The following is a 17,236-nucleotide window of genomic DNA, read 5'->3' as shown; positions in this document are numbered from 1 at the left end:
AAAAGAGAGAGGGAGAAACGCTTGCAGTGTAACGCCCGCAGCCAAAAGCAACTGCGTGAGAACGTATATTCGAATATCACGATATGGTCATTTTCTATATCGCACAGAGACAAACCCGGAGTATATCGAGCATATCGATATATCGCCCGGCCTTAGTTTGAACTCATGACCTACTTATCTCAGGGCAGACACTCCAACCACTAAGCCACTGAGCAAGTATGAGAACATTCTTACATACGGAGAACATCAATGATGATTGGTTGGTGTCTGTATGATGAGTCACATTTGGCAAAGGTTAGGGCAAAACATGGACTGGCCAATCAGAAGCAAGATAAGGCAGGTCATCAAAACTAGAAAGCAAAATCATAATAGACACGCACTCATGTCACATGAGGACGAGGGAGTCAAAGACAGAAGGATGCTTCAAGCTGCCGACTCAAAAAAAAAAACATACTTGAAAATGGCAGAGGAATTCTCTATGGCAGATTACATATTTCCTTTAGTAATGAAGACAACATCCGGTAATGGGTGTCCTTGGCCATATTTAGACAAATGTTTGCGTTTAGAGAAAACAATGCCCTTCTCTCTTCTTTGGCAGCTCTTCGGTCAGACACTTATTTCAATAAAATGTTTAATTTTAAATTGTATACATTTATTTTTTAAATGATACTCTAATTGTTATTAATAGTTTTTGTATTATTCCAATAGTTTTGTCATCCCATTTTAGTTAAATATTAGTAATATATTGCCAGTTAAAATGAGTGTTGTAATTATGCAAGACACTTTTTTAATTATAATTTTCACATTTTAACTTTATGTTTTGTTAATAGGGTACATTTATGTTTGTTGACAACGCCTAGCATAGCTGTACAAGTCAATTCTTGAGTGACAGTCCCTGTTGCACTTACTGCAAACATGTGGAGACACCTGCTGTGCGATGGTAGATGCAGTATATTTCCTCCTGTCTCTCTTCTCTGCGAGCTGGCCCTTCCTCAAATCAGCCTCTGTAATACCCTGTCGAACCGCTTGACGCCAGACATTTGGGTTGTATCTACCTGCTGTATTACACGCATTTAGATCTCTCTTGCATGCGTCCTTGAACCAGAGGGAGCAACGACCAACACGTCTGGAACCATCAACCAATTGTCCATACATAATATCCTTGGGAAGCCGTCCATCGTCCATCCGCCGAACATGTCCCAGCCATAGAAAGACGGCGCTGTCTTAGCAGAGAGTTCATGCTGTGGATATTAGCCCGCTGAAGAATGACACTGTGTGGAATATAGTCCTGCCAACTAATACCAACCGTCTGTGTACTCTGACTTCGTCCCACCTCCAAAAACACGCACCTGGGAATAGGTTGATTGGCAACAGTAAATTGTGTGTGAATGTGAGTGTGAATGTTGTGTGTCTGTGTTGGCCCTGTGATGAGGTGGTGACTTGTCCAGGGTGTACTCCGCCTTCCGCCCGAATGCAGCTGAGATAGGCTCCAGCACCCCCTGTGACCTCGAAAGGGACAAGCGGTAGGAAATGGATGGATGGATGTTTGATGTAGAAAGCGTTAAGTTGACGGTCTTGTCTCATGTAAGTAGTCCAGGTCTTGCTTCCGTAAAGTGCTAAGAACGCAGGCCTGAAAAACTTGGATCTTTGTATGTTTTGTAAGAACGTTGTTTTCCCATACTCGTTTTGCTAGTTTAGCCTTGATGGTATTTGCCTTTCTAAGCCTCCTGGGAAGTTCAACATCAAGCGAGAGTTTATTGCTGATAGTCGAGCCTAGCTAGGGCTGGGTGATATGGTCTTTTTTTAATATCACAATATGTTTAGGCCATATCGCGATACACAATTTATATCTCAATATTTAGCCTTAGCCTTGAATTACATATGACCACACCAGTATGATTCAAATGTCTACATTAAAACATCGTTGTTCATACTGCATTAATATATGCTCATTTTAAACTTACATGCAGAGAAGGAAATCACAATTAAAAAAAAAATCAACATTTTTTTCAGTGTTGATCTGGAAATGTTTGCCTCGAAATTTTGATGGTGTGGGCGTGTGGCACTGAATGGAGATGTTGCCATGCGCAACGTAAGCACTCATCATTCTCTAGCAGGTGACTTTTCAAATGATGCTATATATTCGCAGTAATGCTACTTTTTATAGCAACGCTTTTGCCCCACACTTGACAAATTACAGTTGTCTGTTCGACATATTCCCACTTGAAGCTAAACCACCGCCAGACGATGGACCCCCTGCTGTTTTTCTTGAGAATGAATTCTTCCTTCATTTGTTAACAGATTCGCACCTTCCTTCTCTCGTATTACCACTCGCACGGCTCCGCTAGCATTACAGCTAACGTTAGACATGCTGCTTCCTCTCTGCTCCGTGAGGGCGTATACGTATGTGACGTATGACGTGACAGTATGTGACATATGTAAGGAGGTGCGCTTGCTGCCTGTGAGAAGGAGAGACAAGAAAGAGCGAGGAGAGCCTGTAGTGTAATGCCAGCAGCTAAAAGCAACTGCGTGAAAACGTATACTCGAATATCACAATAATGTCATTTTCTATATCGCACAGAGACAAACCCGCGATAGGTCGAGTATATCGATATATCGCCCAGCCCTAAGCCTAGGTATATAAAGTTATCTACTACTTCTAAAGTGACACCATTCATCTTGCTAGCAGGGTTTGCAGCACCTTGAACGCTAACATTGGTTTTCTGAAGGCTAACTGTGAGTCCAAACTGTTCACAAGAATCCACAAAACAGTCACTTAGACGTTGTAGGGCTTCTTTGGTTTTGGTAACAAGAGCAGCATCGTCTGCAAAAAGCATTTCTCGGATTAACACTGACCTCATTTTGGGCTTCGCATGCAATCTTGCCAGATCTAACAATTTGCCGTCAAACCGTGTGTGCAGATAGACACTATCAATGGATGTGTCAAAAATGTAGGACAGGAGTATAGAGAAGAATATTCCAAAAAGGGTTGGTGCTAAGACACAGCCCTGCTAGACAGCACTGTTAGAGAAGTTTGGAGAAAACAATGGCCAGAACCCTAATTTTTAGTTGTTTATTATGTAAACCAAAATCATGACTGCTCTCCTCATCAAAGATGTGGAATACAATTTTAGGAACACGCATTAAAGTGAGTTGAGTTCATGAAATGTTTTACTGCACATAACCATTACCTACTGTTCCCAACAACACATAAACATAATAACCATTACCTAATGTTCCCAAACAACACACAAATCATTGTTGTTTTTTTTTGTTGTCAAGTAATAGATACACAATGTTTTTTTTTTTTTTACTGTAGGTAAAGAAAATGAATTACATTATAGGTTTAGGCCAAAGAAAAGGTAAACTACAAAGTAAAATGAATACAACTACCCCTACAGGTAGTTGTAGGGTGTCTCCAGCTAAATGACATATCATTAATAGTAATGGACCCTTATTGGGTCCATTTGTACATTCTCAGTTACTTTAACATTGATATTATGCATGTGTGCCCTGCGATGAGGTGGTGACTTGTCCAGGGTGTATGCCACCTTCCGCCCGATTTTAGCTGAGATAGGCGCCAGCGTCCCCCGTGACCCCAAAAAGGGAATAAGCGGTAGAAAATGGATGGATGGATGGGCCCATAGATATAAATGCCACTAAATGTAGCTTTGATGTTGCAAGCTACTTTCGCCCTGTAGCTTGTTGTGTAGATTGCTACAATTCTCCGGGGTTAGCGTTCCCTGAAGTTTAGCGACATTTAATTGAAAGTAACAACACTGGAAAAAGCATTATAAAATACCAGATTGACAGTACATGGAAACATGGCCATTACAAAAGAGAGTCAATGGGTGAGAAAAGGGAACTAAATAACTTGTGCAAAAAGAACGGACAATGCAATTTTGAGATTGATTCTGATACAATTCCTCTGGCCATATTTCATCCCGCTAACCTTTAAAATTAATATTCTGTTGTATGATATCATCTTCAAAGGCTATAAGAAAGACCCATAAAGGTCCTTGGTCTCCCAATAGTTAAAATAGGCTGACCATATTCTGAAATCCCAAAAAGAGGACAAACATATGCGTGCCAAGGCGGGCAGCACGCCAAGGCCGGGACTAGATGAACATTTGACAATGATACTTTAACATGCTTTATAAATAATGTATTTTTTCTTCTCTGTTGACAGCAGTGTCGGTGCAAGGAATTTCAAAATGGGGTCACATGGACATTTTGAAAATTCCCATCATGGACCCCAAAATGGGTTCCCACAGTAAATTTTTGGGGTCCCACTTTTTGTAAGCGTTTTGAAAACAAATGATAAACGTATGCGTTGTCCTGTTATATCTCACATTATATACTGTGTTTTGGGAAAAGGTTGTCATAAACTTTACTTAATTCATTAAAAGAAATAATATAAAAAGGAGACAAATTTGTATGCATATGTATATGTATTCAGTTATAAACATTCATTCACTTTCTTCTTTCCTTCATGGATCTAAACTTTACCGCTGCTGGTAGTTTTTTTAATGTTTTTATTTAAAAAGTTGTAAGTGTATTTATTTCAGTATAAAAGTGTAATAAGTGTTTTGTTTCGGTCATGAAATTATTATAATGGTGTGCCTAGGGCATACATACATTTGATATTTAACGCTTAAATCTCTGGAGTCTACATCAACTTCAGATCTATTCCTCATTTCAAAATGTTTTTGTTTTTTTAATTTTTTTGTTTGTTTGTTTGTTTTCCGCCCTTTTTTGTCCATCAAAACTATGTTTTTTTTTTATGGCAAACACACATAATATGCAAAATCTTCCACCAAAAATATTTTTCAAACTGGAATATTTGAGGTGACGTAATCAGGGTTGAGGATGTGGGGTGGGTTGGGGGGTTAGCGGGGGTGTATATTGTAGCATCCTGGAAGAGTCAGTGTTGCAAGGGGTTCTGGGTATTTGTTCTGTTGTGTTACGGTGCAGATGTTCTTCCGAAATGTGTTTGTCATTCTTGTTTGGTGTGGGTTCATAGTGTGGCACATATTTGTAACACTGTTAAAGTTGTTGATACGGCCACCCTTAGTGTGACCTTTATGGCTGTTGATCGAGTATGCCTTGATTGTCAATCTATCTACAACCCCGCTCTCTCGCTCGCTCTGTCTCTGCCCCTCCCTCACAAATGTTGCTGCGTGCACACACCTTCAAAATTTGTTTTGTATTTAACCCCTCTTAAACTTGTACGCACATTGAAAATACACACAACCTTGACACAAATCGCCGGACATTTGAAGCATTTAAGAAACCTCACCCGGACACCATGGACAGTTTCGCAAAAGAGGACATATGGTCAGTCTAGTTAAAATTAAAATTGTGAGTCAACTTGGACAATTTTTCTATGCGCACCATTTTCAGAGCTTTCATTGTATATAATCAAATCATTGTTATTATTATTATTAACAGACCTCTTATTGTAATATGTTGTTTGTAAGAAGAATACACTTGTTTAAAGAGGCATCAAAATATCTACATGTTTTTAAAAAAGTTGTATTAAAAGACAAATGCACTTGATGGAACTTTCTCAGTAGAAATGAGTAGAAATACTAAACAATTGATTAAGTTAAAATCATGGCATGCTTGCTCAGTCCCAAAAATATTCTGGCACGTAAGAAAAACAAGTCCATCCATCCATCCATTTTCTACCGCTTATTCCCTTTCGGGGTCGCGGGGGGCGCTGGCGCCTATCTCAGCTACAATCGGGCAGAAGGCGGGGTACACCCTGGACAAGTCGCCACCTCATCGCAGGGCCAACACAGATGGACAGACAACATTCACACTCACATTCACACACTAGGGCCAATTTAGTGTTGCCAATCAACCTATCCCCAGGTGCATGTCTTTGGAAGTGGGAGGAAGCCGGAGTACCCGGAGGGAACCCACGCATTCACGGGGAGAACATGCAAACTCCACACAGAAAGATCCCGAGCCTGGATTTGAACCCAGGACTGCAGGACCTTCGTATTGTGAGGCAGACGCACTAACCCCTCTGCCACCGTGAAGCCAATCAATGCAATCGCTTCTCTCAGGAGCTAATGAATGATCGCCAGCGAGTCTCGCCAGCCAGGGCAATGGAGCTAACAGCAAGGCTCACTGGGTCATGGGAAAAGCTATGAAAGTGCAGCGTCACTACTTGGACATATGGCAACGTTTATTTACTATGCAGCTAATTGTGTAGATATTTAGAAATTCGATTTAATGTTAGTGTCCTTGTTTGCGTGTATTAAAACATGTGCAAACTTCATAGCACACACAAAGCTGATCTACTAAGCTTGTGCACGGAAGATTGCGTATCTTAAGTGAGCAAAATAAGGAACACAATTAATTTAGCAGGCCTTTTTTTTTTTTTTTTTTTTTTGTCCTGTCCATCTTTTCAGGCAAATCATATAGTTGATGTAAATGCCCATATCGGCTGTTCGGATTTACTTTACAAAAGAGAAGTGTAGGACTTTATTAAATGTATTTATGTTATTATTTGGTACAGCCAGGCCGGAGCAGGAGGGGGATAGAAAGAGAAAAAAAGGAAGACGGAGGGGGAAATTGTGGGGATAAGAGGGGGATTAGACAGAGAGACAAAAACAACAACAGCAAATACAACAATGACAACAACAACAGCACATACAATATGTTCAAATATGATCGTAAAAGTGATAACAAATAAGCAGTTAGTGAAATAAATAATGTAATAATGACAATGAGCATTTTTACACTAAAACTGGAGCAATACTAATACCAATAGAAAAAGCGCAATTGATCATGAACAAAACCAATAGTTTACCTCTATTATCAACAATACAGTTGTTCAAATGCAACAATACGTATACATAATGATAGCTACAAAGATAATTAATAATTTAGAATGTCTGTCCACATAAATATTTGAAATATTTTCTGAACATTGGAGTGCTCGCAAAACTGTAAAGAGAAATTGCAAACATAACTATTTAGCACCGTGCTTCTCAACCTTTTTTCAGTGATGTACCCCCTGTTAAAATTTCTTTAATTCAAGTACCCCCTAATAAGAGCAAAGCATTTTTGGTTGGGAAGAAAAAGAGATAAATAAATAAAATAAAGTAGTACAGTATGTCATAATTTTCTGATTTATTAAATTGTATAACAGTGCAAACTATTGCTCATTTGTAGTGGTTTTCTTGAACTTTTTGGAAAAAAAGATATAAAAATGACTAAAAACTTGTTGAAAAATAAGCGATTCAATTATAAATAAAAATGTACCCACATAGAAGTAATCATCAACTTAAAGTGCCCTCTTTGGGGATTTTAATAGAGATCCATCTGGATTCATGAACTTAATTCGAAACATTTCTTCACAAAAAAATAAATCTTTAACATCAATATTAATGGAACATGTCCACAAAAATATCTAGCTGTCAACACTGAATATTGCATTGTTGCATTTCTTTTCACAGTTTATGAAATTACATTCATATTTTGTTCAAGTATTATTCAATAAATATATTTATAAAGGATTTTTGAATTGTTGCTATTTTCAGAATATTTTTAAAAAATCTCACGTACCCCTTGGCATACCTTCAAATACCCCCAGGGGTACGCGTACCCCCATTTGAGAACCACTGATTTAGCACAAGCAGTGTGATTTATTAATACGAACACTGTCAGCCGTTCTTTTGCATCTATATTTAGTACTATGGAAAAGGACATACAAACTGGCAGTTCCGCAGAAATGGCTGTAAGAAAAGACGCAATCCCGCTGCAGCTCCCTCCTACGTATGCTTTTTAACCTATATGGACTGTCAGAAAAAAAATAATATTAGACATATTGTCTATTCGGCAATATATTATTATTTTTATAGCTTGAGGAGCTGATTAAAACAAATTCAATTGATGTCTTATAGTGCTGGCATTTTTTTAAATAACTTAATTTTTTTCATGTATATATATATATATATATATATATATATATATATATATATATATATATATATATATATATATATAAAACTTCCTTGTGTCTTGAACATTCCAACAGACCTCTGGAAAAAGTGGGTTCCATTGTAGATGCACTACAGGACTGCTTGTAAAATGCCTAGGAAAAACTGGTACATATGTGTGCTGCATGTTTCAAAACATAGAAAAACACCACAGGTATAACATCAATGTGCTGTAAATGAGTGTCTCATAGTGGATGCAAAAGCCTCATTTGTCAGTTGTAGATTACATGCAGTCTTTGTAGATCTTTGCAACACGGTCACTAATACTTTCCACACACTGTTTAGCACGTGGTATTTGGATCTTAGTAAAACTTATATTCTATTATGTTACCTATATTGGGTAAAACAAATATAAAGGTGACTCTATAAGTGTTATTTCATATTTAGAGGGCTTTAAACCATTTTTTATGCTGTAACTATGAAAAAATGTGATTAAAAAGAGTTCATCACTTGCGGAAATTCACTTATCACATTCAGGTCTGGAACAAATTATTACGATAAACGATGGACGACTGTGCATCCATTTTTAGTGGTGCAAACTTTTCTGTTAGGCTTCAGACTTGGTCATGAAAGAATATGACGTTTATTTGCCATCAAAAAAGTTGGGTAGCTTTTCACAGACAAATATATCTCTTTGGTTAAGAATAACTTCACATCGTTTGATGAATGCAGTTTTGTAATATGAAAGAAAAGACAATCCAATCCAATATTAGTACAGTAATTTTTCCTCAATAACGAAAACTACTGAAGGCAATAATTGCAAGGAGTAAAAAATGATTACCACTGTGCATATGCTCTGTCTGTCTCACAGATTCCTATACCAAGTGTGCCTACATACCACCCTACAACCCTCGTACCACAGCGCCTGGAAGCCATACAGAAATACATCAGGGAACTGCAGTATCCTTTCAGAACAAAATAATACTTAACACAATTTTTTGTTGGTCATTCTTGATCTATATGTAAGTGATTCTCAAACTTTTTTTCCACTAAATATCACCTGAGAAAACACTTGGCTCTCCAATTACCACCATAATGACCAACATAAAAATACAACAGCGTGGTAGGCCTAATTATTCATTAAAAAATGAGGAAGAAGTTCTATTTAGTAGGTATATTTAATATCAAGGCCACTGTAAAATTATACAATTGGAACATTAACACTGTGGTTGAATATTTTATGAAGTGATTCTTTGTTGTACTACAGTTTGAGAATCCCTGTTCTATGTGACAAGAAATGTGACAAACATGCAGGAAAAATTATTTTAAATTAATAATTGGAACAGGGACTAAATTAATATTTACATTGGATCCCACTTGTATCGTTTGTAATCCCCTGGATGGCTTTTTGACAGAGGTGGGTAGAGTAACCAAAAAATGTACTCTAGTAAGAGTAGTGTTACTGTAGAGCAGTGGTTCTCAAACTTTTTTCACCAAGTACCAAGTAATGACCAAGATAGCGTCAGAATTGATAAAAAAAATAGTTTTTTTTAACAATGATAGTTAATATTTTTGGCCACTGTAACATTACACTCAGTTTCAATATCGGCTTTAATCAAGTGATTTTTGGCGTACAACTAGATAGAGCCCACATAATGTACCACAGTTTAAGATTCATTGCTTTAGAGCAGACTTGGGCATTGTACGGCCACCGGGCCACATTCTGCCCTTTGGATGACTCTGACCGACCCAATTAAGATAATTTGGAATTAAAAAATAAATATACCGTATATTACCTAATAGTAGCCAGGCGTCTATTTAAAAAAAATCATTTTTGGACTCCGGGACGCCCACAGCTTGTGGCGGGTTTTGGTCATGTGTGGGGGCCTTTGTCGCCCTGGGCCGGCGGCGGGGCTTGTGGAACTCTTTCTTGGATGTGAATTTTGAACGTTTTGCTGACATTTCCAGACTTCGCCTCCACTTCTCTCCCGCTTTCGCTGGTTCTCTCGTGGGTGCCCCCTGGTCATGTGCGGGGGCTTTGGTCGCCCTGGGCCGGCGGCGGGGCCTGTGGAACTCCTTCCCAGCTGTGAGCGCCTTGCATGGCAGCTCCCTCCATCAGTGTGTGAATGTGTGTGTGAATGGGTAAATGTGGAAGTAGTATCAAAGCGCTTTGAGTACATTGAAGGTAAAAAAAAAAGGGATGTACAAATACAACCCATTTTCTTCTTCCTAGACCACAGCAGCACCCTGCTGCCTGGCGCTCGACAGCATCTCTCTGCCTGCTTGACATGGCTGTCCTTCTTTGAGGCAGTGAATGAGATGGTCCTCACTCCCATCAGCTGCCACAGTCAGTCCGCACACCTTGTAGGATACAAAGAAAGCAACAATCAGCTGTGGCTACTGTTTGCAACACACACACACACATACACACAGCCAGCTTACCTTGAATGATTTGATCAGAGTTTCCCGATCAAGAGCATCCCAGGCTCCCATTACCCAGTGGACTAGAAGGCGGCGGGAAGGGGCTCTCAGGTTGCCTGACTTGGTGTACGTCTTGTTTTCATCACCAGCCATCCAGTTATCATAGAATTCACGCAGCTGCACTTTGAAAGGGCCATTCCACACAACATCGGCGGCCTGCAGGCACTTTGTGCAACCTCCAGATACAACAGCCATTGTAATGTTGTAGCCCCTTTTGAGCTCTGCCTTCGTGGCCTCGCTGATATGGCATCGGTGCGAGTCCCATGCAAGTATCCGCGGTCTGGATTGAAATTTCCCCACTGCCCTCTGGAGCCAATCCTTTGCCAGGTCATCATTGAACCAGCCATTCTTGGAGGAAGCTATGATCACCCCGGGGATGCTCTGCATAGCCTTTACATCACAGACAGCACCTTTAAACACTATGTAAGGCTTCAACTTTGTCTCGTCTGCTTTGGCTGCAAGAGCCACCGTGACGCGTGCCTTGTCATGGCCGGTGGTTTTGAGACTGTATTAAAACCAACATTGTCAAAGACAGCTGCTTCATCCATGGCGATGATATTCTCGGGCTGGATTGTATTGGCCTCTATTTTTATATTACTGAAACGGATAGAGTTGACAATCCTTTCGATGGGAGCGTCCTTTTGTGCAACAGTCGTTTTCCTCCTGAGAGTAAAGTTTTTTCGACGCATGAATCTATTAAGCCAGCCACTTGTTGGACCAAACACCACCCCGGTGTCTCTCTTGTCACTCGCCATGGCATACGACTCCTTGGCCTTAATGCGAATCATTTTGCGTGAAACACGGAGGTTCAGTCCACGAGCGCTATGTATCCACTGACACAATTTAGCATCAAGCTCGTCGCTCACTTTCTTCCCACCTCCGCCAGATAAGCGAGCCCGTTTTCCATCGATTGCCGACTGAGATGCTATTTCTGCCTTTCTTTTTATACATTCGCGTGCACATTTTGGGTCTACACTGAACTCCCTGGCTGCTGCCAAACCAGTATTCTCCTCCGCAAATTTCACAACAGCTACCTTGAACTTTAACTCAAACTTTCTCCTCTTCCTCCCCCTTGAAGTATTCAAGTCCATCAAGTTCGCCTTAAAGTGCAGAAAATACGGTGAAAGTGTAAATGTACGTTACCAGTGTTGTAAAGATGCAGAAACGGCAGCGTGTGATCCTTCTTCGGCAGTCGTATATCCAAGTGGCACTGCCTGATTCTAATTGCGCAATTTATAGAGACCAGCACCTGACTACCAGCAATTAAAAGCTAAAGTACCAATGACTCGGGCGGGGTTTGAACTCACAACCTACCGATCTCAGGGCAGGGACTCTAACCACTAGGCCAATGAGTAGGTTGTCATATTTACAGCTTTTTTTTTCTGACTACCAGCAAATAAATGGGTTGTACTTGTATAGCGCTTTTCTACCTTCAAGGTACTCAAAGCGCTTTGACACTACTTCCACATTTACCCATTCACACACACATTCACACACTGATGGAGGGAGCTGCCATGCAAGGCCCCAACCAGCACCCATCAGGAGCAAGGGTGAAGTGTCTTGCTCAGGACACAACGGACGTGACGAGGTTGGTACTAGGTGGGAATTGAACCAGGGACGCTTAGGTTGCGCACGGCCACTCTCCCCACTGCGCCCCTACAATAGAGGGACCTATTTTGAATTCCCTACCCAGTTGGGGATCCATCGCAGGCTGGCCTTCTTAAAGGGACTGGCACCTAAACACTCTGTCATATTTACAGTTTTTTTCCCCTGACTACCAGCAAATAGAGGGACCTATTTTGAATTCCCTACCCAGTTGAGGATCCATGACAGGGTGGCCTTCTTAAAAGGGACTGGCACCTAAACACTCTGTCATATTTACAGTTTTTTTTCTGACTACAAGCAAATAGAGGGACCTATTTTGAATTCCCTACCCAGTTGGGGATCCAAGGCTCGCCTTCTTAAAGGGTAACATTATCACAATTTCAAAAGGGCTAAAAACAATATAAAACAGTTCCCAGTGGCTTGTTGTATTTTTTGAAGTTTTTTTCAAAATTTTACCGGTCCCGGAATATCTCTAAATAAAGCTTTAAAGTGCCTTATTTTCGCTATCTTCGAAACCACTATCCATTTCCCTGTGACGTCATACAGGGCTGCCAATACAAACAACATCGCGGTTACCACAGCAAGATATAGCGACATTAGCTCGGATTCAGACTCGGATTTCAGCGGCTTAAGCGATTCAAAAGATTACGCATGTATTGAAACAGATGGTCGGAGTATGGAGGCAAATAGCGAAAACGAAATTGAAGAAGAAATTGAAGCTATTGAGCGAATAGCTATTGACGCTATTCGGCCATAGCGTGGGTGTACCTAATGAAGTGGCCCATAGCATGGCTGCCTTATTAGCATCGCCGGTAAAATGTGCAGACCAAACGATCAGGACTTTCGCATCTTGTGACACTGGAGCAACTCAAATCCGTCGATTGGTAAGTGTTTGTTTCGCATTAAATGTAGGTATCTAGTTTCAAATGTACATACAGCTAGCGTAAATAGCATGTTAGCATCGATTAGCGTAGCATGTTAGCATCAATTAGCTGGCAGTCATGCCGTGACCAATAATGTCTCATTAGCACATAAGTCAACAACATCAACAAAACTCACCTTTGTGATTTCGTTGACTTAATCGTTGCAAATGCATCTGCAGGTTATCCATACATCTCTGTGCCATGTCTGTCTTAGCATCGCCGGTCAAATGTGAAGACACTCTGGTACATTCAATGGGGGTTTGGCGGCAGATTTCTTGCCAGTGGTGCAACTTGAATCCCTCCCTGTTAGTGTTGTTACACCTTCCAACAACACACCGACGAGGCATGATGAGTCCAAGGTTCCAAAAAATAGTCGAAAAAATGGAAAATAACAGAGCTGAGACCCGTTTTTTTTTAATGTGAAAATGAATATGGCGGATGTGTTACCTCGGTGACGTCCCGTTCTGACGTCATCGCTAAAAGAGCGATAAACAGAAAGGCGTTTAATTTGCCAAAATTCACCCATTTAGAGTTCGGAAATTGGTTAAAAAAATACATGGTCTTTTTTCTGCAACATCAAGGTATATATTGACGCTTGCATAGGTTTGGTGATAATGTTCCCCTTTAAAAGGGACTGGCACCTAGACACATTGTCATATTTACAGCTTTTTTTTGCTGACTTCCAGCTAATAGAGGGACTATTTTTGTATTCCTGACCCGGGTTTTGATCCAAGGCAGGTGGGCCTCCTTGAAGGGACACCCGCCTAGACACTTTTGCAGCTTTTCTTGTTGACTTCCAGCACATACCGGGACTATTTTTGCGTTCTTGATCCAGCTAATGGATCGACTAGTTTTGCATTCCTGACCCGGGTGTTGATCCGAGCCGGGTCGGCCTTCTTGACAGGACACCCTCCTAGACACATTGTCATTTTTACAGCTTTTTTAGCTGACTTCTAGCTAATAGAGGGACTATTTTTGCATTCTTGACCCGGGTTTTGATCCAAGGCGGGTGGGCCTCCTTGAAGGGACACCCGCTTAGAGACTTTGGCATATTTACAGCTTTTTTCGCTGACTTCCAGCAAATAGAGGTAAATTTTTTTCTATTCTTTGTGTGATCCAAGGAGGGTCGGGCTTCAACGGCGTCATATTTTCCGCCAAACTGTCTGAAAATAGCGCCCCAAATGACATCACTCGGCCCGTTTTTTTAGGCCTCACTCGTGGAATTGTCCCCATGCACCACACCCCATTTTCTCCACAGAGTGATGGTACCCTAAAACTATGACACTTAGAAAAAATCCCAACATGAACTTTGCTAGTACTGGTACACTAAATGTTGACACTTACACAAAATCCCGACTTGGACTTTGCTAGTGCTGGTACACTAAATGTTGACACTTAGACAAAATCCCGACTTGGACTTTGCTAGTGCTGGTACATTAAATGTTGACACTTGGAAAAAATCCCGACTTTTTCTGCTGACTTCCAGCCAATAGAGGGACTATTTTTGCATTCCTGACCCGGGTGTTGATCCGAGCCGGGTGGGCCTTCTTGAAGGGACACCCGCCTAGACACTCTGACATATTTACAGCTTTTTTTTTTTTTGCTGCTGACTCTCAGCTAGTAGCACCAATCTGACTTTTCCATCCGGGGAGGGCTCCACGCCATTTTGGCCTTCTTACCGGCCGCTCCTCCTAGACAGTTTGACAAATTATGGAGCCCCCGGCTCCATGGTGTTGTCGTTGGCTAGTTTCCAGGGCTCACCGCGTGGAGGTCGACAACTTGAGCCTCGTAGTCCCCCCGCCCGGAGGGGCCGGCACGCAAAAGAGGAGGTCTCGGCCCGCACGCGCAGGACGCTTCACCCCCTTCCGAGCGGCCCCCAGGCACTTACGAGAAAAACACCCCCGGGAGGGTCGGTCATTCCCTCGCCAGGGGCCGCCGAGGTCTGGCCGGAGAGGGGAGCTCGTCCCCCTCTGCTCGGTCTCCCGCGCTCTCTCTCTCTTTCCACAAAAGATTGGATCAAAGGATGACTCTCAATAGATCGCAACGTGGGTTTTTTTGCTCTGCTACTTATAAAAACCCGACCCAGAATCAGGTCGTCTGCAGGTCATTTAGCGCTGGTCAGTGGACACCTGCGTTTTTGCGTAAGACTCACTGCGGGCCGGGGGTGCTGCCTTCACCCCCGCGCCCCCTACGCTTTCGCCGCGTAGTCTCCCGTCGCTCGGCTCTCCGCGCCGGGCTCGCTATCCCCATCCGTCTGCACCAACCCCGGCACATCTTGTATCATTCCGGCAAGGCGGGATTCTGATTTAGAGGCATTCAGTCATAATCCCGCGGATGGTGGCTTCGCCCCATTGGCTCCTCAGCCAAGCACATGTACCAAATGTCCGAACCTGCGGTTCCTCACGTACTGAGCAGGATTACTATTGCAACAACACATCATCAGTAGGGTAAAACTAACCCGTCTCACGACGGTTTAAACCCTGCACACGTTCCCTATTAGTGGGTGAACAATCTAAGGCTTGGTGAATTCTGCTTCACAATAATAGGAAAAGCCGACATCAAAGGATCAAAAAGCGACGTCGCTATGAACGCTTGGCCGCCACAAGCCATTTATCCCTGTGGTAACTTTTCTGAAACCTCCTGCTTGAAACCCAAAAAGCCAGAAGGATTGTGAGGCCTCGCTTTCATGGTCTGTACTTATACTGAAAATGAAGATCAAGCGAGCTTTTGCCCTTCTGCTCCATGGGAGGTTTCTGTCCTCCCTGAGCTCGCCTTAGGACACCTGCGTTACCGTGTGACAGGTGTACCGCCCCAGTCAAACTCCCCACCTACCACTGTCGCCGGAGCGGGTCGCGCGTCCGGCTGCAGGGGCCGACGACGCGTTTGACACCAGAATTCGAGAGCCCGCTGGGGACTCGCCTACTCCCGCTTCACCAGGTAAGTGAAAAAACGATAAGGGTAGTGGTATTTCACTTGCGACGCCCTGGGGCCGGAGCCCCACACGGGGCCTCCTACTTATTCTACACCCCTCATGTCTCTTCACAGTTGCAGACTAGAGTCAAGCTCAACAGGGTCTTCTTTCCCCGCTGATTCTGCCAAGCCTGTTCCCTTGGCTGTGGTTTCACTAGATAGTGGGTAGGGACAGTGGGAATCTCATTCATCCATTCATGTGCGTCACTAATTAGATGACGAGGCATTTGGCTTGGTTAAGGGAACAGTCACCACGTGCACTTCTCACTCCTGGGGGTTTCACTTTCCCCCATAGCTTCAACGCGTGCAAGTTATAATTCAAGTTCCCCGCGTGCCCGCCCTACACACAGTTTCCTTGTGAGCCCGCCCCCGCGGGCTCACCTTTCATATAATTTTGCGACTGAGCGACCCCAGGTGACTTGCCCTGGCCACCCAGTTCCAGATAGGGCCAATCACTTGGATACCTGGAGTTCCAGTTCGGGAATCCGCCCATCGTTGGGCCCTAGTCACCCAGACAGCACAAATACTTGTTTTTCGTCAACATGGGACACGCCTTAGACGTAGATGAACTCCTATCCACGTTCCACAATACCACCGTCAGAACAAAACGTGGCCTTACTACTAGGGCCTGACAGCCTATATTCATCCCTTACTGCTTGGGCAGTCCCCTTACTCCCCCATGTAATGAACCGGGTCCAAAGTTTTTTTTTAAAATATCCCCGGTCCCACTCCGGATGGGTCCTAAGCTCCAGCCTATGGAACGGAGATAGGTTAGCCATTTTGGACCGGGCTTCAGGCTCAGCCATTTTGGTCCAGGCTTCAGGCTCAGCAGACGAACACAGGTTCAACCTTGGAAGATTACATTATGATCCTTCGCGGCCCGGTTCCCAGGAATGAGCCGGCTCCGAAGCGCTTAAGTTGTGTTCCATTAACGTCCGGCTCTCAGGAGTGAGCCGGCATCGAAGCGTGAAAGCAAACCCACCACAGTTCACTGCTGCTGGAGACGCTCCAGATAATGGCACTACCAATTTGTAATGTGAATTGCGTAAAAATAATAAACATTCTTTTCACAGAGGTCGAGGGCATGGTCAAGCTCTCCCCTTGTGTGGCTTCCCCTTTTTTATAAGCCAGGCAGTAGTTCAGACTAATAGCTAGGGTTTACCTGTCCGCCAATCCCAACACGCGTAACCTGCGTCCACTTGTCAATAGCCAGGCTCAAACCCGTCAGGTCTCGTAACATGACTCCCCTAGGACGCTGTGTGCTCGTCGCAGGGGCGTTCAACCGTCCACCTCCCACCGTAT

The 17,236-nt window shown here is 42.8% G+C and overlaps 1 protein-coding gene across 1 annotated transcript in view; it reads left to right on the top strand.

Moving 5' to 3' along the window:
* Positions 1–17,236, top strand: part of vash1 (vasohibin 1) — a 54,818-nt gene that overhangs the window by 14,106 nt on the left and 23,476 nt on the right. The window contains exon 2 of the mRNA XM_061895061.1: positions 8,827–8,915. Within this exon, the coding sequence (XP_061751045.1) occupies positions 8,827–8,915 (89 nt within the window). The remainder of the gene's footprint in view (positions 1–8,826; positions 8,916–17,236) is intronic.

This window comes from Nerophis ophidion, linkage group LG03, assembly GCF_033978795.1.
Source record: "Nerophis ophidion isolate RoL-2023_Sa linkage group LG03, RoL_Noph_v1.0, whole genome shotgun sequence".
Taxonomy (NCBI): domain Eukaryota; kingdom Metazoa; phylum Chordata; class Actinopteri; order Syngnathiformes; family Syngnathidae; genus Nerophis; species Nerophis ophidion.
The sequence above is the reverse complement of the archived record's forward strand: the minus strand, read 5'-3'. Positions and strand labels throughout refer to the sequence as shown.